The 18,119-nt window shown below is 35.9% G+C and overlaps 1 protein-coding gene and 1 long non-coding RNA gene across 3 annotated transcripts; both read left to right on the plus strand.

The window, feature by feature from the left end:
* The first annotated feature begins 5,306 nt into the window (after positions 1-5,306).
* LOC139194806 (secreted RxLR effector protein 161-like) lies at positions 5,307-5,939 on the plus strand. Its single transcript, XM_070819723.1, has one exon. It carries the CDS (start codon positions 5,307-5,309, stop codon positions 5,937-5,939), a length of 633 nt encoding a protein of 210 aa, XP_070675824.1.
* Positions 5,940-10,312: 4,373 nt separating this feature from the next.
* On the plus strand, positions 10,313-17,325 carry LOC108172495 (uncharacterized). Of its 2 annotated transcripts, XR_003772270.2 has the most exons (3): positions 10,313-11,116; positions 11,417-16,514; positions 16,664-17,325. It is a non-coding gene; the product is annotated as an uncharacterized lncRNA (long non-coding RNA). The 2 variants fall into 2 exon arrangements; XR_011579466.1 differs by having other exon boundaries at positions 11,417-17,299.
* Positions 17,326-18,119: the final 794 nt, after the last annotated feature.

Consider the following 18,119-nt stretch of genomic DNA (forward strand, 5'->3'; position numbering starts at 1 on the left):
TTGGTAGCAATGCTTCGTGTAAACCTTAGTTGCATCAAGTTTATTTCATGTACCATATTTTTCCATCTCACCTTATGGGAACTTGATTCCACACTCATGCATATTGGTCCATTTCAGATGCCCATGCACCTAAAAATAAAGTCAATGGGATTTCCACTAAAAAAAGTTTTTCGTTGATGACTTTGTGTTTGAGGCTCACATGACGCGTATATGTGGTCTTTTTTCCCATGTCTTCTCTTTTCCAATTTGTGCTCATATACTTTTATTCATCTGAGGTTCCTGTATATATGCTTTAAAAATATTGCATCAATTCTTGTGAACGTTGATAATGAAGCATGCAATCCTCATATATTGGGGTTTTGAGCATTTGCTAGAAAATTCCTTTTAATTGACTCTTCATTCACCTAAAACTTGTTAAATACACAACACATTCTGTTTAATTAATACTCTACATTTTTTTTTGTTTTTTTGTCAAAAGAATACTCTTCATTTTGTTGAATATCCCGCGGGCTAAAAACATCTTACATTTACTTTTTAAATTAATAATTATCTTAATACAACCACTTTACTTAGCCATGCCTACATCCCATACTCTCCACATAAAGTTTTAGCATGTTCTTTTACACCCTTTCAACATTATATCTTCTGAAACTATGCTTGAAAATATTTGCCAAAGAGTTGGTAACAAATGCTTGAGAGAAAGATTCTTACGTATTTTTTCTGAAACTATGCTTGAAATATTTACCAAAGAGTACGTAACAAATGGTTGAAAGTAAGAATCTTACATATTTGTCTAATTGGATGCTTTATTAATCAACATAAGATAATACATATGATATCATAAAACTATTCATACTTAGGATTAGGGCAGCATCTTTAAGAAAAACAATTTTGAAAGGCATGAAAAATACAAGCACTGGAAACAGCCAGCAGTTGGTGGATATAAATTGAATGTGGATGGAGCATTTGATGTGGCGCAGCGGTACGTAATCGGGGAGTTGGGGCTGTTGTTGGTGATTCTGCGCGCAGGAGTGCAGTGTTGTCGCTATTCCTGCCCCCTCGCTGATCTCAGTATTGTCAACTGGGAGTTGCACCGGCTGGTTACCATTGGAAGTTGAGACTGACTCCCTTCGTGTGGTGCAACTGCTGGCATAAGAAGAGCTTTGTCTTGCTGCAGAGGATCTGTACGTGCAGGAGGACAATAGTCACAATATAGATTATGCACGACATAGAAGTTGCAATATGGTTAGGGTTATGATGAAAGTGTTGAACTATAAGTATTTGAGCTGAAAAGTTTTAGAATAAGTTTGTTTTAAATTGGTGTATCCACTTGTGCAGAATGAGGCAAAGTGTAAATGTCTAGTTTTGTAAAAAGGCCATGAGTGCCATGTGTTGATAGATCCATGAAATTAGAAAGATGTGTGTCTAGGATGAAATGTAGTGGTTTATGTGATCCCAAGTTAAGGACCTTCAGTTAATGTAGAGCAAGTGAGTGCTCCTTTTCTGATATAAGAAGAAATATTCCTCTGTAAAGTTTCTGCAGAGAGAAGAACAAGAAACCATTCGTTTTCTCCAGCCTTTTGTTCATCGTTTGTTTTTTCTGTACAGCTCCATCTACATCAAAACACTCATTGATTCAAGTTACACTAACATGGTATCAGAGCCAGGTTGGATTTAACAATCTGGGCGTAAATCTGTGAAGTTAACGAGCTCAATCGAAGCTCTCTTGAAACTCTGTGAAGGTTGTCGATTCAGATCAAAAATCATGTCTGGATCTGGAGGCTCGGAAGTGAGGACTCCAATCTTCTCCGGTGAGAACTACGAGTTCTGGAGAATCAAGATGGTGACAATCTTCAAATCACATGGGTTGTGGAATCTGGTGGAGAAAGGATTTAAAACGTCTGATTCGAAGAAGAAGAAGTCTGAAGGATCGTCGGAGGATGATGGAGATGAAGAAATGTCAGCTGTGTTGATGCAAGACGCAAAGGCTTTGGGAATCATTCAGAATGCAGTCTCGGATCAAATCTTCCCTCGAATCGCTAATGCCGAGTCAGCGAAGATGGCATGGGATTTGTTGTATGGAGAGTATCATGGTCGTGATCAGGTACGATCTGTGAAATTGCAGAATCTTAGAAGAGAATTTGAATATGCTAGGATGCGAGATGATGAGTCTTTGTCTAGCTATCTTACACGGTTGAATGATCTAATTAATCAGATGAGAACATTTGGTGAATCTTTGTCAAATGAGAGACTAGTGCAGAAAGTCCTGATTAGTCTCAGTAAACCTTATGATTCTATCTGTTTGGTTATAGAAAATACAAAGTGTCTAGAGACTGTAGAATTGCAGGAAGTAGTTGCAATCTTAAAGAGTCAAGAACAACGGTTTGATTTGCATATGGTTGATGCAAATGAGAGAGCATTCTCTTCATTTTCTGTGAATCCAAAGGAGCAGAACAAGAGTGGGGGTCATTCGAGTTCATCTAGAACTCAGAGAAATTGGAATTCTAAAGGCAAGAAATGGGAATCAAAACCCAAATTTCAGCAGAAATCTTCTCTGCACAATTATCAGAGTGTAAATGCATCTCAGTCAGTGGGTCAGGAGGTTGCAAAGCCTCAGTGCAAAGTGTGTTCTAAGTATCACTTTGGTGAGTGTAGATACAAAGGGAAACCAAAGTGTTTCAACTGTGATAAATTTGGGCATTGGGCTAGAGAGTGCAATGTAGGCAGGTCAGTGCAAAAGGCAAATAATGCAAGTCAATTGGAGATGACAGGGAATCTGTTTTATGCAAACAACACTGTCACAGAACCAAAGGTGAATGGAGAGTGGTATATTGACAGTGGTTGTAGCAATCATATGACAGGAAATGTAGATTTGCTTGTTGAGGTTAGAACAAATGTAGCTGGTAAAGTTCAAATGCCAACTGGAGATCTTGTGAATGTTGCAGGAATGGGATCTTTAGTTATTGATACAAATAAAGGGAGAAAATATGTTAGAGAAGTAATGTATCTTCCCGGGTTAAAGGAGAACTTACTCAGTGTTGGTCAAATGGATAAACATGGATATTTCTTGGTGTTTGGAGGTGGAATGTGCAATGTGTATGATGGTCCATCACTAGAATGCTTGGTTATGAGAGTGAAAAAGAAAATGAATAGGTGTTATCCACTGACTTTGTTCTCTGAGAATCAAATGGTGCTGAAAGCTAGTGTCACTCACTCCACTGAGATTTGGCACAGGAGATTTGGACATCTACATTTTGGTGGTCTCAAACAATTGAGAGACAAGGAAATGGTACATGGTTTGCCATAGCTTGCAGATTACAATGGAGTCTGTGAAGGTTGCCAATTTGGTAAACAGCACAGAGAAGAATTCCCTAGAAATCAAGTGTATAGAGCAACTGCTTCACTTGAACTGATTCATGTTGATTTGTGTGGACCTATGAAGACTGAGTCAATTGCTGGAAATAAGTATTTCATGCTGCTGATAGATAATTTTACCAGAATGATTTGGGTCTATTTCTTGAGATATAAGTCAGATGCGTTCAGCTGTTTTAAGAAATTCAAAGTTATGGCAGAATTACAAAGTAGTTTCAAGATTAAGACTCTGAGAAGTGACAGGGGAGGGGAGTTCAAGTCTGCAGAATTTGATCAGTTCTGTGAAAAGGAAGGATTACAAAGATAATTTACTCTTGCATATACTCCACAACAAAATGGAGTAGTGGAGAGAAAGAACAGAACAATGATTGAAATGGCGAAATCTATGTTGCATGAGAAGAGGATGCCATATTTTCTCTGGGCAGAAGCTGTGCATACATCTGTATATATTCTGAATAGATGCCCCACAAAGGCTTTAAACAACATTACACCTTTTGAAGCTTATTCTGGTAGAAAGCCAGGAATAGCCCATATGAGAGTATTTGGATCTCTGTGTTATGTTCATGTTCCAAGTGAACAGAGACATAAACTTGAACCAAAAAGCTTAAAAGGAGTATTTGTGGGATATGCAACTTGTGAAAAGGGGTATAGGGTATTTGATCCATTATCTAAGAAGTTATTCTTATCAAGAGACATTGTATTTGAGGAAGAAGCTGTCTGGAATTGGGAAGAGGACTCAGGGTCAACACTTCTTAATACTGGAAGCTTTATTCACAGTGATATAAGCACAGAGAGCAATGACAGAATGGTGTTGTCTCCTACATCACCTATATTATCTCAGTCTAGAAGAGCTCCTAATAGTGAAGACTATGAACCTCAATTCAGGTCACCTATCTTAGGTGAATCTTCAAGTATGTCAAATGTAATTGAAGGACAAAATCAAGCATTTGATAATACACCATTGAAGTGGAGAAATCTGAATGATGTATTGGCTCAATGCAATCTGTGTATCATGGATCCAGAGAAGTATGAGGATGCCAAACAAGATGAGTCTTGGTTAAAAGCTATGGAGGATTAGCTGTTTATGATTGAAAAGAATGGCACCTGGAAACTTGTTGACAGACCAACTGAAAAACCTGTTATAGGGGTTAAATGGGTCTACAAAACTAAGTTAAATCTTGATGGCTCAGTGTTGAAGAATAAAGCAAGATTGGTTGCAAAAGGCTATGCACAAAAGCCTGGTTTGGGTTACAATGAGACTTATGCACCGGTTGCTAGGTTGGATACCATTAGAACATTAATAGCCTTGGCTGCACAAAAGAGCTGGAAATTGTATCAGTTAGATGTGAAATCGGCTTTCTTGAATGGAGTTCTACAAGAAGAGGTCTATGTTGAGCAGCCTGAAGGTTTTGCAGTGAAAGACAAGGAAGACAAGGTGTACAAACTTCATAAGGCTCTCTATGGTTTAAAACAAGCTTCGAGAGCTGGTATGGAGAGATTGACATCTATTTTTCTCAGTGTGGATTCAAGAAAAGCTTGAGTGAACCAACTCTGTATATAAAAGCAAGGGGATAAGATATTCTAATTGTGTCTATCTATGTAGATGATATAGTCTACACTGGTAGTTGCAAACCAATGCTAGAAGAGTTCAAAGAAGATATGAAAATGAAGTATGAGATGACAGATTTAGGTCTCCTTCACCACTTTCTTGGGATGGGAGTGATACAAACAGATTCCAGCATCTTCATTAATCAGAAGAAGTATGCAAGCTCTTTACTGAGTAAATTTGGTTTAAATGAAGCAAAGACTGTCTCAACTCCTCTGGTAGCTACTGAGAAGCTATCTAAGGATGATGGAAGTGGATCTGCAAGTGATGAATTGTATAGGAGCATTGTGGGAAGTCTCCTATATCTCACTGCACAAGGCCGGATATAATGTATGCAGCTAGTTTATTGGGCAGATACATGCACTGTCCTACCAACAAACACTATGGAACTGCAAAGAGAGTTCTCAGATACATCAAGGGAACTCTGGATTATGGCTTAGAGTATGTGAAAGGAAGAAAAGCTTGCTTAATTGGCTTCTGTGATAGTGACTGGGGTGGTTCTTTGGAAGACAGCAAAAGCACATCAGGATATGCATTCTCATTTGGCAGTGGTGTGTTTTCCTGGGCTTCAGTCAAGCAAAACTGCGTTGCACTCTCAATTGTAGAGGCTGAATATATAAGTGCATCAGAAGCAACTACACAAGCAATATGGCTAAGGTTTGTTTTGGAAGATTTTGGAGAATTACAAACTGTAGCTACTCCTCTTCACTGTGACAACACATCTGCCATTGCTATTACAAAGAATTCTGTGTTCCATCAAAAGACAAAGCACATTGATAGAAGGTATCACTTTATTAAAGATGCACTGCAAGAAGGAATCATTGATTTGGTGTATTGTCCCACTGAAAAACAGGTAGCAGATATCTTCACAAAACCTTTGTCTAAGGATCGGTTCAACTATCTTCGAGATATGCTTGGTGTGAAATCAGCTCAAAACTTAAAGGGGAGTGTTGAACTATAAGTATTTGAGCTGAAAAGTTTTAGAATAAGTTTGTTTTAAATTGGTGTATCCACTTGTGCAGAATGAGGCAAAGTGTAAATGTCTAGTTTTGTAAAAAGGCCATGAGTGCCATGTGTTGATAGATCCATGAAATTAGAAAGATGTGTGTCTAGGATGAAATGTAGTGGTTTATGTGGTCCCAAGTTAAGGACCTTCAGTTAATGTAGAGCAAGTGAGTGCTCCTTTTCTGATATAAGAAGAAATATTCCTCTGTAAAGTTTCTGCAGAGAGAAGAACAAGAAACCATTCATTTTCTCCAGCCTTTTGTTCATCGTTTGTTTTTTCTGTACAGCTCCATCTACATCAAAACACTCATTGATTCAAGTTACACTAACAGAAAGTGGGTGATACAATAGTCACAATATAGATTAAGACGGCTATAATTAGGGTTAGCGTTATAAAGTTTTGCTTTCGTGGGTATAATTGAAATCTGATGTTATCTCTAGTTTGGGTTATCTGCTAATTAATTAGGGTTAGGGTTAGGGTTAACGATAGACTTTAGAGGATTTCTTTTACAAGTTTGCTATCTCTAGTTGAACCAAAATTATCTCATTCAGCTACAGAATAATTGTTCCTTTTTTAACAAGTAGCGGATATATATTTAATTTTCTGACAGCATTTGACAGTGCATAATCCTTGAATGTGCAGCTAAAGATGAGAGTGATGGTAGAAAGAAAGCATCTAACTTAACCAATTGGCAATCGGTAGAAAGACCATCTTATATACTGCGGTGGAAGGCTCCCATGCACCGTGCAGAAGTAGGACCAAGTAGATCAGTGGACTTTGAAAGGTTGGTTTCAAGTTTCTTGCCAATACTGTAGATTGTCAAAGCAGACTTGTATTTAAATTTCATACACAATTTAATTACTCCTCCAATGCAGATTGTTTGCTCCCAAGTCTTCTGCATTTTCCAAACTGTGTTCTCTTAGCCACTGCCAAAATAAACTATAAACGCAAATTGCATGCTAACATAATCACAGATCATTCTTCACTGTTCATTATGTAAATATATATATGTGGATAATATTCGGGTACTCACTGGGAGTACCCAAATTACTGACCAAATGACATGAACCACTAAAAGTAGACCTGTCATTCGTGTCGTGTTTTCCGTGTTCGTGTCGTTTTTGTAACATCCCACATCGTCCAGGGGAGTGATCCTTAAATGTATATTCCCATCCCTACCTAGCACGAGGCCTTTTGGGAGCTCACTAGCTTCGGGTTCCATCGAAACTCCGAAGTTAAGCGAGTAGTGTGCGAGAGCACTCCCATGATGGGTGACCCACTGGCAAGTTGCTCGTGAGTTCCCAAAAACAAAACTGTGAGGGAATGGTAAAGCCCAAAGCGGAACAAAAACTTTGAGGGAATGGTAAGCCCAAAGCGGACAATATCGTGCTACGGTGGTGGAGCAGGTCCGTGAAGTAATTTGCCCCGGGCCGGGATGTGACAGTTTTTGTGTTATACCTGATATCTTAACGGGTCGTGTCGTGCAACACCCGTTAAAATAAACAGGTAAAATGACCCGACCCAAAATCGACCCAATAATATTAACGGGTAATATGACCCGACCCGTTACCCGTTAAGGAAAATATATTTTAAACCAATAAATAATCAAATGAAAAACATAATACTAAATAAGTATATACATACCATATTGTCACATCCAAAACATAAAAACACAATTTTCTTTTAAGTATATTTTCACTTACCTAAAGTCTTTAATAGTTTTTTAATTAATGTAGAAGTGTAAAAAAAAATAGAAAAAATATATAAATGCTCGTAATGACAAGCTTTAGAACTTTTATGAAGAGCTTAACTTTGAAATTCGCCACTATAATCATATAAATCATAGATAAAAATTTAACTGTTGATTGTTGTTTACATTTACACTTCATTGTTCTCATCAAATTTTGTTTTTTCATATTTGATTTTTTGAAAACTTGATCTATTAGAGGATGCAAGAAGATGAATGATTTGGATCGTTAATATTATATTAAGAGTTTTATGGTTAGTGAAAATATTGCTTGATGTTTATAAAGTTTCTACAAACTATTGACATCGACTCATATTTCATTTAATCGTAAATATTGAAACGTGATATCAAAGATCTAAACCGTTCATCTACTTACATCTGCCAGATGATCATGTTTTCAAAAAAGAAAATTTAAAAAATGAAATTCAGTAAGAAGAATAAAACGTAAATGACAATCGACGGTTAAATATAAATTTAAGGTTTATGAATTATAGTGTTAGATTTCGAAGCTGACCCCTTCATGAAAGTTGTAAAATTTGTCACTATGAGTGATTGTATATTTTTTACACTTCTACAATAATTATTATTAATTATTATTAATTTTTCTCTCAAATAAAAAAGCATTATTTATGAAGGGTTGGAGGATTTTAAAAATCTAAACGATAATGTAAATGTAACCATTATCTATTCGTGGAGGAATAATGATGAATCACGAGTATTTATATATTCTTTCACATTTTTCATACTTGTATGTATGTCTTCTTAGTTCTTGCCTATACAAATACTATATTAGTTTATTTTAATTTTGGACAACAACATGTTAAGTAAAATTTATCCTAGTAATGATAATAAGGAACTCTCATAATAAAAATACATAATGACAAATTTAAAAAAAAAAAACTTATATAGAATAATAATACAAAACTATATATTTAATATAGAATATATTGTATATATTAATATGGCTATTGTATTTTATAATAAATCTTTTAGTAATTAAATTTTAAAATTATCAAAATAATTTTTTTCTTATCTGGTCGAAACAGGTTACCCACGTGTTACCCGCGTGTATACCCGTTATTAACGGGTTTTTAACGGGTCACCCGATAATGACCCGAAACCCGTTATTTTCGTGTCATTTTCGTATCGTGTCAGAAACTGCCGGGTCTAACTAAAAGTTTAACTGTTGTAAATTTATTTTAAGGAAATACTAAACGACCTTGCACATTCATATAAATTTAGAAACTCGTGTTCTCCTAACAACGTAGAAAGTACTCCAATCGTCCCCTTCCCTCTCGCTCAGACTACCATCCACCCAGACTGGTCACGGCGAACTCCGATCCACGATGACCTCCGATCAATGACGACCAGCGGCAAAATCGAATTAATAGAAGAGCCAGACAAATCTTGAAAAATTAAAGGTCTTTATTCTCGCTCTCAGATTATTACCAGCCATCGGCTAACTTAAAGCAACGACGAATAATGACATATAATCAGGTGTTTGTACATGAATATTTTAGGGTTGTCTTATTTGGATTTTTTTAATTTTTTTTAATTTTATATTTGGTTGTGGTGCTTCTGCTCAATCCACTAATTCAACAAAGTTATTGCCTATTATATTCTCTACAATTAGCAGTTATTTCGGATAAATGCTGCTTATTCCAATTTGGATATGAAAATTGTGTAGCGATAGCTGGACATGCCCAGAATGTTGGCATATATTACGATAATGATTCTGAGCCGATAAGATTTTTCAAATTGGAATATCATAGACCAAATGCGTCTTCTTAATGATGATTATCGAACCAAAACCTAGTTAATTTATAGTTGGTAGCAAATTCTCATTTTTGGGTCCACGATAATTAGTTAAATACACTACTTCAAGTTTTAGTAATCTGAAATAGTAATCCAGATTACAAAAGGTATAAGATTGCAAAGACTTGTTGGAAAAAAAAAAGTAAAAGTACAAGATTATGCGAGATTAGCTCCTCAGGGAGGATCACTAGATGCAATCATGCATCCACACTATCCTGAAGGAAGAGAACCAACATTTATGGGTGCCCCCGCACGTCCCCGGCCTATATTGCAGAGATATTATACTCATAATGTTCCCATCAACTTACAGTTTATTTCAAATAGAGGGGATAAAGCAATAGAACTATATGTTGGACCTCCTTCAAACCAGCTATGCAGGAACTTGTATTGCTCTTCTACTTGCTGATCCAATTGGTAGATTCTGTTGATGAGTTCTCGGAAGCCACTAGCTAGCATTCCAACTTCCGTTGTGTCCTCTGTCGCACTGCCTTTAACTATACGCGCTCCAGTGAATCAGTCTCAGAAAACAATCTCGTCGACATTGTCTGAGGTTTGTCAATTTCCAACAACTTTGCAGGCCTCAGTTTCCTTTTGTTACCAAAAGCAGTCGTAGTAGCATTATATAAACCGCTAAGTACATGTTTACTAAAGCCGTTCCATTTGATTATCATCGCTATCACTTCAAGTAGTACATCTAACCATTATCAGTGATCTATATTTTTAGTTTCCTGTAAGAATATGAGCAGTGGGATGAGTCTGTATTTAGTTTTTGAATTCAAGATTTAATAGGAAGTCTCATTGGGAATGGATTTGTAATCCATATTGTTCTGGAATGATTAAGGAACAGAGATACTAAACCACTGTTGGATAGGAATCAGTTTTCTATATGAATTTTAATAGGGAAATCCTTATAGAATTTGGCTAAGATTATGTTGTATATATAGTGGCCTCTGCTCTCGCAGTTTGTACGCTCTATTATCAGGACTAAGACCTATTATTAGTTAAGAGTTTTGATTACTGAAGAGAGGAGAAGGCATACTGTGGTTTTATTGCTGAATTCGAATATGGCTGCTTTTTCGGGTTTATCTTCGGGTATGTTTTTCTTCATATATTAGTTTAATGAACAATGACTTGTGTTTTGATAACAGTAGCTCAGATAACTCGTTCTTGGTTTATGTTTTCTCTAACATGTGGTATCAGAGCCATGATTACATGTTTATGAATTATGTTATTAAAATCAATGGGTGCGAAAGCTTCAATAAATTATGAATAAATATGCCTTATGTTGCGATCCAGAGGAATCGAACTCGGGTTTTGGTATTGAGTTTTTGTAAATAACGACAAAACGGGTTTTTAAAATATTATCGTTTAAATTTTCCAAAAAGACCTTTTTTCGTTGGAATACCTGCAAAACTATTGGTTGGGGTTCTCTCCCCAAATTGGGGTTTTGGATTACAGAAGGCATTCATCTAGTTTGTTCTGGGTTTTCTCCCATAGATCACTAAACTGGTATTTTCAATTTGGATGATTATCTCTGCTGCGCTATTTCAAATTGAAACCCTTTGCAGAGGTATGTTTGATGATTTATGTTGATTTATCAGTGTTAGCATACTTATTTTGATGCATAGGTTAAATCGAGGTTTTCTGTTTGGGTTTATGAAATTAAAAGAAAAAAAAATCATTATGCATGAAATGTCTATTGGTTGTCTATTGTTGCATATTTCACCTGTTCAGTCAGTTTTTCTATGTATGCTTATCAGCTATTAGTTGTTAAGTCTATATGTATGAATTATTGATGTAAGTTATGATATGCAATTTGCAAAAGGAAATCAGGAACCTAATTAGTTCATGTTTGTGATTTCATCTTCAGTATCTGCAATATCATTGAAAACTTTGAACTTGGCCAACATCCCAATTCTCACTGGAGGAAGTAATTACAAGAAGTGGAGACGCGACATTGGATTGCTGCTGACTATCAATGAATATGACATTGCCATTGATACTCCGAAACCAACAATCACAGACCAGAGTACTAGAGCAGAGAAAGCAGATCATGAATGATGGATGAGAGCCAACAAGGTGGCACTTTCCATCCTGGAAAGTGGCATGACTGATACAGTTCTGGGGGCATCAAAAGACATGAATTAGCTGCTGAATATTTGAGTGCAATTGAGAAGAAATTCAAGGAGTCTCAGAAGGCTGAAATTAGCCAATACATGGCCTTACTGACAACCTATAAGATTGATAGTACTGGTTCCATTCGAGACCACATAATGAAGATGGCCGATGCTGCTGAGAAATTGAACTCATTGGATGTCCATATTGGAGAAAAACATTTGGTTTTTATGATCCTCCAGGCGCTTCCAATCAAATATTCTCAACTGAAGGTGTCTTATAATACACAAGACAAGAGTTGAGATATAGATGAGCTTATCACACAATGTGTTCAAGAGGAAACTCGGCAAAAGCAAGAAAAAGGCAAGGATGTTGAGACTGTGAATTTCGTGCAAGGAGGAAAAGGGAAGAAGTTCTCAAATCCTAGAAACATCTCAGGTAAATTCTCTAAACCTGCCAAGAATTATGATAAGTTTGATGCATCTGCTAAAGTATTTGAATCTTCTAAAGGATCTAACAATCTTAAACCTAAAACTAAAAACGTTGCTAAATTCAAGTGTTTTTTCTGCAAAACTCGAGGTCATTTAAGAAAGGAATGTGAAATGTTTAAGGATTATCTGAGAGTTAATGGGAAAGAAATAGTTAATGTCTGTGTTGAGTCAAACTTGATTGAAGTTCCATTTAATTCTTGGTGGTTTGATATTGGTTGCACAGTGCACATAACTAATTCACTGCATGGTTTTGAAAAACAAAAGCAATGTGTTTTCAACTATTTTAATGTTTTTGTGGGGGAAGGGACAAAAGTTGTAGTTGAAGCTGTTGGAAAAGTAAAATTGAAATTGTCTTCAGGTTTTGTTTTGGAATTAAATGATGTACTTTATGTGCCAAAGATGAGAAGAAATTTGATTTCAGCCTCTAAACTTGTGAAAAATGGTTTTTCCTTTTTGGGTGATGATGAGTATTTGAAATTTTTTCAAAAGAACTGTTTTGACTCTATTTTAGGGACTGCAATTTTGGTTGAAAATATGTGGCAATTAGAGTGCACTGTGATTTTTAATGAACATTATGTTTTGAACACAAGCACTAAAAGAATGCTAAACACTGACACTCCTTACATTCTATGGCACAAAAGACTTGGGGATATTTCAAAGGACAGAATTTCAAAGTTGTCAAAATTAAACTTGATCCCACAACTTAACTTTTCTGATGCAACTGATTGTGTTGATTGTTACATAGGAAAATTAACTAACTTTTGAAATTTTGAGGCCAAAAGAAGTCAAAGGTTACTTGAAATCATTCATACAGATGTTTGTGGCCCTTTTCCAACAAAAACAATTTGTGGAAACAGTTACTTTGTTAATTTTATTGATGGTTTTTCAAGGTTTGGTTACACATTTCTCATAAGTGAAAAGTCAGCTGTCCTTAAATGCTTCAAAATCTTTAAGACTGAGGAAGAAAAACAATTAAGTAAAACCATTAAGATTGTTAGATCAGATAAGGGAGGAGAATATTTTGGCAGGTACACAGAGGCTGGACAACAAAAGGGTTCCTTTGCTCTTTACCTTGAAGAGCAAGGCATTGTGGCTCAATACACAACTCTCGGCACACCCCAGCAAAACGGAGTATCAGAAAGAAAAAACAGGACTCTAATTGGAATGGTGAGAAGTATGATGTCAAGATCCAAGCTGCCAGGGTTCTTATGAGGATAAGCACTTAAAACTACAAATTACATACTTAACAGGGTCCCGAGCAAGTCCGTTTCAACAACATCTTTCGAGATTTGGTATGGAAGGGTGCCTAGTTTTGGGCATTTCCACATTTGGGGATGCAAGGCAGAAGCTAGGTTCTATAATCCTGAAGAAAGGAAGTTGGATTCAAGGACAAAATCTTGTTATTTTGTCGGGTACTCAGAAAAATCAAAAGGGTTTAAGTTTTATTCCCCACAAGCTCACACTAGAATCAAGGAAACACACAATGCAAGATTCCTTGAAGATCAAGATGTATCCGATTTCACCATTGAAAACTTTATTTTTGAAGAAACTGAACAGTTATAGACAGAAGTGCCCTTAAATGAATCATGTCCAGGTTTAGTTTTTCCCCAATCTAAGGATCAAAACGTTGAGCATCAAGAAGAACTTGATCAAGTAGAAGATCAACAAGGTGACACTCAAATGGAGACTACAACAGATTTGCAAGCCACAGATCCTATAGATCAACAAGTTGATGTGCAAGTTCATACTGAAACCAGAAGATCCACAAGGATGAAAAAACCTGCAATTTCAAGTGATTTCCTTTGTTATCTTCAAGAAACTGATTATAACTTTGGTGACATTGATGATCCGGTCACCTACTCAGATGCTATAAAGAGTTCGCAATCATTCTTATGGAATAATGCTATGAAAGACGAGTTGGAATCAATGTTCAAGAACCAGGTTTGGTCGTTGGTGGAGCCAAAGTCTCATGTCAAACCTATAGGGTGCAGATGGGTATATAAAACCAAAAGAAATGCATGTGGGCAGATTGAGAGGTACAAAGCACGATTAGTGGCTAAGGGATTCACTCAGAGAGGGTATTGACTACAATGATACCTTTTCTCCTGTGTCTTCGAAGGATTCAATGAGGATCATTATGGCTATCACTGCACATTTTGACTTAGAATTACATCAAATGGATGTCAAGACAGTCTTTCTAAATGGTGACCTCCAAGAAGATATCTATATGTGCAGCCCACTGGATTTATTGAAAAGGGGAAATAGCATATGGTTTGCAAACTGAATAAATCAATCTATGGTCTCAAACAAGCTTCAAGGCAATGGTATCTTAAATTTGATTAGGTGGTTACATCACATGGTTTTATTGAAAATAAATTGGATGATTGCATCTATCTAAAATTCAGTGGATCAAATTTTATAATTTTGGTGTTGTATGTTGATGATATTTTGCTTGCCAGCTCAAGTGTTCATCTTTTGAAGGAAACCAAGTCTATGCTTAGTGCAAATTTTGAGATGAAGGATCTTGGTGAAGCACATTTTGTGTTAGGGATTGAAATCACAAGGGACAGAAATAGAAAGTTGTTGGGATTATCACAGAAAGGATACATTGAAAGGGTTTTAACTAGGTTCAACATGGAGAACTGCAATGGATGCCAAGTACCTGTGAACAAAGGTGATCGATTCTCTAAAGATCAGAGTCGTAAAACTGAGCTTGAAGTCAAGAGAATGGCTTAGAAGCCATACGCATCTTTGGTTGGAAGCTTGATGTATGCAAATGCTTGTACAAGACCTGATATTGCCTACATTGTAGGAATTTTGGGTAGATTTCAATCAAATCCAAGAGAAGCCCATTGGAATGCTGCCAAGAAAGTTCTACGGTATCTGCAAAGAACTAAAAGCTACATGCTTGTGTATGGCAGAGATAAAGGACTTGAAATTTCAGGATACATTAATTCTGATTTGGCAGGAGATTTAGACGAGAGGAAATCGACTGGTGGTTATGTTTTCTTACTTGGTGGAGGTGCAATCTCATGGAAAAGTGCTAAACAAACTATCATTGCAACTTCGACTATGAAGGCAGAATTTGTGGCATGTTTTGAGGGAATGAAACAGACTGTGTGGTTGAAGAATTTTGTGTCAGAACTAAAAGTTATAAGATCGATACAAAAACCTTTGAGACTGTATTGTGATAATAGCTCTGCAGTTTTCTTTGCAAAGAATAACAAGAGAAGTTTTCTTTGCATCAAGACTAATGGATGTTAAATTTCTTAAGGTCAGAGAGAAAGTTAAGGAAGGAACCATCGATGTGCAACATTTGAATACAAGCATGATGGTTGCAGATCCTTTTACCAAGACACTGATAGTTGGAATATTTAAGCTGCAAGTTTCTCGGATGGGGATACTTGAAGTTTTTTATTAGTGGGAGTGATCTTAAGTGAAGAATTGAAGATAGCTATTGGAGCTTGGGACCTTGCCGATGTTGCTGCTATTATGGTTCAAGTGAAGCTAAGTTATTCAGTTTTTTTTTTTTTAGCTAGTTTATTGTTAGCTAGATTGGTTTTTATTTTATGTTCGATCTTTCCAAAAATACTGTGATTGATTGGTCTGAGAAATAAATAGTTGAAACTTAATTCAGTTTGATGTTCTGAGGATCACTTTGTGATATGACTCGGACAATTGGTTGAATTAAAGTTATATTGTTCATTAGTTTTAATGAATTTCTGATTGGTATTTATATTATCTATGTTAAATAGTGGGAGTAGACATTTTAAGGTTTGCTGGTATCAATCTGATCATAATGTTATAAATGCAGATTGGATATATGTGATCTTAGAATAGCAATTGCATAGTTCAGTGTGGTTGTGAATTCTTTGGTTCTATATTTTGAAATGCATAGGTAGATTGTTTATGATGCATACCCAAAAGACTTAGTGATCACCCTATTAACAGACTTGAATGAACTGAGTTGCAGTTTTCATACTTGCTCAAGTGGGAGAATGTAAGAATATGAGCAGTGGGATGAGTCTGTATTTAGTTTTTGAATTCAAGATTTAATAGGAAGTCTCATTGGGAATGGATTTGTAATCCATATTGTTTTGGAATGATTAAGGAACAGAGATGCTAAACCACTGTTGGATAGGAATCAGTTTTCTATATGGATTTTAATAGGGAAATCCTTATAGAATTTGGCTAAGATTATGTTGTATATATAGTGGCCTCTGCTCTCGCAGTTTGTACGCTCTATTATCAGGACTAAAACCTATTATTAGTTAAGAGTTTTGATTACTGAAGAGAGGAGAAGGCACACTGTGGTTTTATTGCTGAATTCGAATATGGCTGCTTTTTTGGGTTCATCTTCAGGTATGTTTTTCTTCATATATTAGTTTAATGAACAATGACTCGTGTTTTGATAACAGTAGCTCATATAACTCGTTCTTGGTTTATGTTTTCTCTAACATTTCCAACTCTAAAAATTAAGAAAATTCTAATGTTTGAATTTCTTGGTGCAGTTATATGTAATGGTGACATTGAATAATCTACCCTGCCTAACAGTTTCTTGGCCATTGTTTACATAAAGGGATGACATGGGACTTGTCATCCGATGAGGTGCTGTTTCTAGCCTTGTTTGCATTGTTATGGGTGCCCTCACCAGCTGCCGCACGATTTTGCCTCTTTGGACGTCGTTAGTAGCTGTCCCACTGTATCCCTTGTCCCTCGTATTAGCTTATTATGTCTTGCGTTATTTTTTGGGCTGGACTGGACATAGCCATAGCCTCAAGGAACACGATGAAAAAGAAGTTGAGAAGACACTCCTTGGCTACTCTAGAACATAATTGTTTGGGAGGAACTGCTCATCATGTTGTGGGTTTTGTTTCAAGTTCTAAATGGTATAGTCTATAGACATATACCTAAGTTGTATATAAGAAGGGAACTGTTATTAGCACTTCAAATATCTCATTCTACACTCCTCATAGAGTCACAAGTGTATTTTTCTTTCTAATTATAGAAACTTTGGAGTGTCAAATGAGATTTTTGGAATGGTAATAACAATTCCCTATAAGAAAGACATATAATTTATTTTCGTATGTTTATGATCTTAATCAAAAGGCTCATCTCCCTTGACTGTTTTGCTCAAAACTAACTAATATCATTCTTCTTCGTTATTGTGTCTCCCCTACCTCTTGGTCATTCCTTCTGTGCTCGTTTGGTGCTTAGAGTCAAATTATATTGGAGTGGATAACTTATTATATTCAGGGTATTGGATAACTCATTATATTCAGGGCATGTTGTAGAGAGAAATGGATAAAGTTTATTCCACTTAAAGGTAGAAATTGGATCACTCATGAGAAAAATTATGTCTTCCAATCTTCAAGGTTAAGTTTACTTCACGTCTAATTCCTTCGAAATATTAATATCATCAAAATGAAAAACCGTTCATGTCTACTTTCGAGCTCAATTTATAGTGAATGAAATTATATGTTAGATGTTGAACAAAAAAAAAAAAAAGAAAAAAAGAAAAAAGGAAATTACATGTTATATTAACTTTGACTTTGGAAATCATGATGAATCTACTTATTAGGTACATGAATAATGTTTTTATTAAAAAATATATTAGGATGGAATAATCTTTTTTTCAAACAACGACTAGCAATGCAACTTTGACTAATTTTTTGTTCTTATAATTGTTTGTAATCTATCTTTATTTTTGGAAACATATTAGAACTAATAATTCAAAGCCAAATGTTACTTAGTACTACAGTCTAGTGATATTCATTTTCATTTGTAAGCAAAGGCGAATTTGAACTAATAATCCAAAGGCAAATTTGAACCAAGTTATTGCTAACTGTGAGGCTAGATCAAGATTTAGGTTCGAATCTCGCTGTTAGCATTCTTCTTCGCTAAATGTGCATTGATCTTGAGATTGGGTAGCCTCCCACCCCTTTGATGGAACCCATTTGGTAGAAG

Source organism: Malus domestica, chromosome 03, assembly GCF_042453785.1.
Source record: "Malus domestica chromosome 03, GDT2T_hap1".
Lineage (NCBI taxonomy): Eukaryota > Viridiplantae > Streptophyta > Magnoliopsida > Rosales > Rosaceae > Malus > Malus domestica.

Bases quoted from the DNA above. Each gene is read 5' to 3' on its own strand.
- LOC139194806 (XM_070819723.1), top strand. From the start codon at position 5,307: ATGTATGCAGCTAGTTTATTGGGCAGATACATGCACTGTCCTACCAAC.